The 4,175-nt window shown below is 32.3% G+C and overlaps 1 protein-coding gene across 1 annotated transcript; it reads right to left on the bottom strand.

The window, feature by feature from the left end:
• Positions 1-656: 656 nt before the first annotated feature.
• Positions 657-3,311, bottom strand: LOC105767287 (lipid phosphate phosphatase gamma). The gene is made up of 2 exons (XM_012586794.2): positions 2,467-3,311; positions 657-958 (listed from the first exon to the last, which is right to left on the bottom strand). Exon 1 carries the CDS (start codon positions 3,173-3,175, stop codon positions 2,486-2,488), a length of 690 nt encoding a protein of 229 aa, XP_012442248.1. The 5' UTR covers positions 3,176-3,311; the 3' UTR covers positions 657-958; positions 2,467-2,485.
• Between the last annotated feature and the right edge of the window lie 864 nt (positions 3,312-4,175).

The raw sequence follows: 4,175 nt of genomic DNA, 5'->3' as shown, positions 1-4,175 counted from the left end.
CGTTTTCTCAACACTAAAAATTTCTCTCTTCTCTCCCCTACAACTAATCAAAAAAAATATTCCTCCCCTTCATCCTTCTACATAATAAAATTCAAAAAAAAAAAATCACCTTACACTGATCTTTCATTAGGCCATGGGTATATATAACCTTTTGGTGCCACAAATGTCAACACTACCAGAAAAATTCACACAGGTGACGCCAATGCCTGTGCCACCACCCAAAAAATAAAATTGCTAGTATTCCCTAACACATTGATGATACCAAAGGCTATGGCACCATAAAAAAAAAAAAATCAAAATTGGTGACACCAATGCCTATGACACCCCCCATTAAAAAAATATTTTATTTTTTTGGTATTCATATATTTTAGATGTGTATAAATATTGGTGATGCCAAAAGCATTAATGTGACCCAAAAATATATTTTTTATGCCCTTCAACCACTGATTGGATGATAATGTTAGGTGGTGATGCCAAGGGCTATAGTGTCACTGACATTTACTGTTCAAAACGGGTCACTTACATACATGATTTTCAAAGTGAGTTATTTTTATAAATAATAAAATATTTGGGTCATTTTTATAAAAAAGCCGCATGTAAATTTCAACAAGAAAACTATGGGACTACCAATGAAGATGGAAGAAATAAACTCCAAATTTCCATAGTCAACATTGAAACATTGCACATCTTTCATTAGATCCAAGTTAGCACCTGTTTGTTAAACCAACTGATTATAACCAAAAGTGTAACAAAATAGAAGATTGTAAATGATATGTATGTATTTGTGTTTTGCAATGATGTTTCTTTCATCGTGGTATAACAAAAAAACACAGAAACATGTTCTTAACTGACACACACATACAGCATCCTCAAACATCAATGCCCCGTTTTGATTTCTCATTCAATCATCCATTGGCACAGAAGTTGGATCTTGAAACATTGGTATCAAGAATATGACCTGCAAAGTGAAAGAAGAGCGTTTTATAGTCAAAGATTAGTTCTTAATGAGAAGAATGAGGGAGTTACAGTACGGTTGACAACAAAATTCAATGGTCAAATTATGCTGCCAATCTCTATACTTGAATGAAGTTCGAGATTTAGTTCACGTTCTTACTAAGTGCTCTTACGTTTTCAATTTAAAATCCTAGGTCAATTGTTTACAATATTAGTATTTTCCATCAATACTCTAGAAATCATCATGAACTCAGCAAGTAGAACTTACAGTGAGCAAAATTTTGAAAATTAAATACTAAAAGAACGGTTGGACTAGAATCTTTAAATTAAAGATTTAGAAGATTTAATTTTTAACTTTTTCAGTACTATGACTCAATTTCAAACTCTGCCAAAGTACGGGACTGAAGGCATATTTTGATCTAACTCAATTTTATGGGAAATTTTAAAGATGATGCTTGAAATACATTTTCCAGTGAGGCAGCTCCATCTTAAGCACAAAAAGGCAAATAGTTCTTGTGTTCCTAATGACATTTGAAGATAAATTTACTATGTTTTGCAAATCATGCTCAAAGATGACAATTTGAACCTCCAAACTACATACAAGCCATTTTGGTACCAATCATCTTTCCCTGTCAAATTCGAACCTGAAATTACTTATCAGATCCAAAGTCCATTTTCCAGCTACAGCATTTTGTGATTAACTCGAAATATAAAAAAGCTTTCACCTTTCCTATAGGTTACTAATCAATTTATTGCACATACTAAAACTATTCACTACACCTTGTCTGTTACGCAATCCTGATAACCATAACCCAGCACAATACATATATTCTTTCTGCATTCATCTCATTTCTCCATACTCTAGAGATCGCACTCCTAATACAAGCATACCGTAGGTACCTTGTACATTCAAGACATACAAGACATTATCAAATGGGACTGCTTCAACAATGACTATTCACTAATAAGCTAACAAAGCAAATTTGAAGCAAAACATCTCCTCTTAGTGAAGACAAATACATGGTTCGGTTTTCACTACAAGGAATGTCCAAGAATCACAAAAGGGGGTTTTACTTCATTTTCTATTATTGTGAAGACTGGGAATTTATTCTAAATGACACAAAGGAATGAGTCACTGTTTAATGCAGGGTCAACAGAAAGTACTTAATCCACGAACCCAAAGCTTAGGTGAACTGCTTCATACAAATATCCTTAAGAGGTGACATTCATTAGTTTTTAATTCAAATTCCAATATGTGCAACACTAACCCTACCTATTCCTACCAGTAAATAAAAGGTGCCTGCTCGGTCACTTCATACAACCATCCTTAGAATGTAACAGCTACTAAGCTTGGAATTAGGATCCCAACAAGTGTAATTTATTATTACCGAAACAAAAATGTTCAAGGAAAATTTTCACATTATCAAAGATGCACAATAACCAAATAAGTTTCATACTCGAAATGTAACAAAAGATTGAACATATGAAACTATATATGTATATATTTCATACCTGATAAGTTTGTGTTTAATCAACTGCTCTTGGAAGCCATGGCTTTTCTGGCAGCCATAGTATTCCTAGCAGCCCTTGCATTATCATACTCAAACTTCAACACATCTGATATGTGAGAAGTATCCTTAACATAAAAAAACCTCCCAAAGGAACTCTCTTCAATCAAAGGGAAATAACAGAAGAGCATAGAATTCACCACCCAAAACCAGAGCCCACCAAGCAAAATCCCCAAAGAAGCTCCAGCAAGAACCTGGGCCACCGTATGGTAACCCAAATAAACCCTAGAATACATAGTCAAGACAGCCAAAGACCAAGGTAAAAACAAAGCAGCCCACTTGGTTCTAATATTCCAAATCCCACCGATCCCTTTACATGTCAAAAGGGTGAAATAAACAGCGAAAAAGAACATGTATTGAGAGTGACTTGAAGGCCAGCCGTGAGAATCACACATTTCTAAAAGAGCACAGGTTTCAGGGCGGGCTTGTTGAACGGATTTTTTGATGAATTCATTGATGAACTGTGATATTACTAGGCCTAATGCAAAGAACATGCTTTGAAGCTCTCTACGGAAGATGAAATGAGAAACGAAGCCACCAAGGGAAATGAAAACGGGAACTAAAGAAACCCAGGCTAAGACATGGCCTAGTTGGTCACCTCTTTGATACCTTACATGAGTTAAACTTACCGCTTTCAGTGCAGTATATGTCATGGTGGGATTTCGATCTGGGTTTTTGGAGAAGTTGGGATCAAACTTAACTTTAAGATGGGATTTAGTTTGGGAGAGTTGGGTCAAATCCGGCGTTTTCAATGTTTGTTTGAGGGGAAACTGCCGTGAAATTAAAAGCCAAAAAGGATGAAAGTCCAAGGAAGTAACTGGAAAGGAACACCCATTGAGTTGGCTACACGTGGGAATAAGAAACTCACACAAAACTAGTATTTTTTTAAAATCTTAATTCGGCTTTTTTATATTAAATTATTATTAATTTTTTAAATTAATTTCTCAAAATAAATGTGTTTTGTGATTATTTTTCCGAAAATGTTGCATTAAGCCTTCAACCTAGTTTGTTCTGGATGTAATCATCAGAAAGAATTTCCATTGTGATTGGTTTTATACAAAATTTCAGATCTAATTGAATTTTTAAGTTAATCTTAAACTAAATTAAATTCCAATTTAGTTTTAAAGATTAAATTAAATTTTATTTTAAATGGAGAGATTTAATTAAATTTTAAAAATAAATTTAATAAATTTAATTATTGTTGATTTTAACGAAAATCCTGTGCATGTTGGAAATCAGAGAATGAACAGAAGTCTAATCCAATTTAATATTATATATAATATTTAAAATCAAAAGTTTTAAACAATTATTTCTGCGTGGATGATCTAAAATTTTTATAAATGAAAATTTAAAGTTCCACAATTTGCTATGCATTTAATTTTAGATATATTTTGTATATTAAATTTTAAATTTCTTTTCAAGGAATTGCTTATGAGCTAAAAAGTATTTTCAACCCCATAAATAATACCAAATATTTCGCTTTTGGAATTGAAAATACGGTGGAACGCAAAAGTTGAGGTTAAGATACTTTTACGTTTTAAAGTTTAAATTATCAAAATATATTTATTTATAATAACTATTTACAATGCATTTAAAATTTTAGATTAATTTATATATTAACTATTTAAAATATATTTAAAATTTTATATCAAT

This window comes from Gossypium raimondii, chromosome 13 (assembly GCF_025698545.1).
Source record: "Gossypium raimondii isolate GPD5lz chromosome 13, ASM2569854v1, whole genome shotgun sequence".
NCBI classification, from domain to species: domain Eukaryota; kingdom Viridiplantae; phylum Streptophyta; class Magnoliopsida; order Malvales; family Malvaceae; genus Gossypium; species Gossypium raimondii.
The sequence above is the reverse complement of the archived record's forward strand: the minus strand, read 5'-3'. Positions and strand labels throughout refer to the sequence as shown.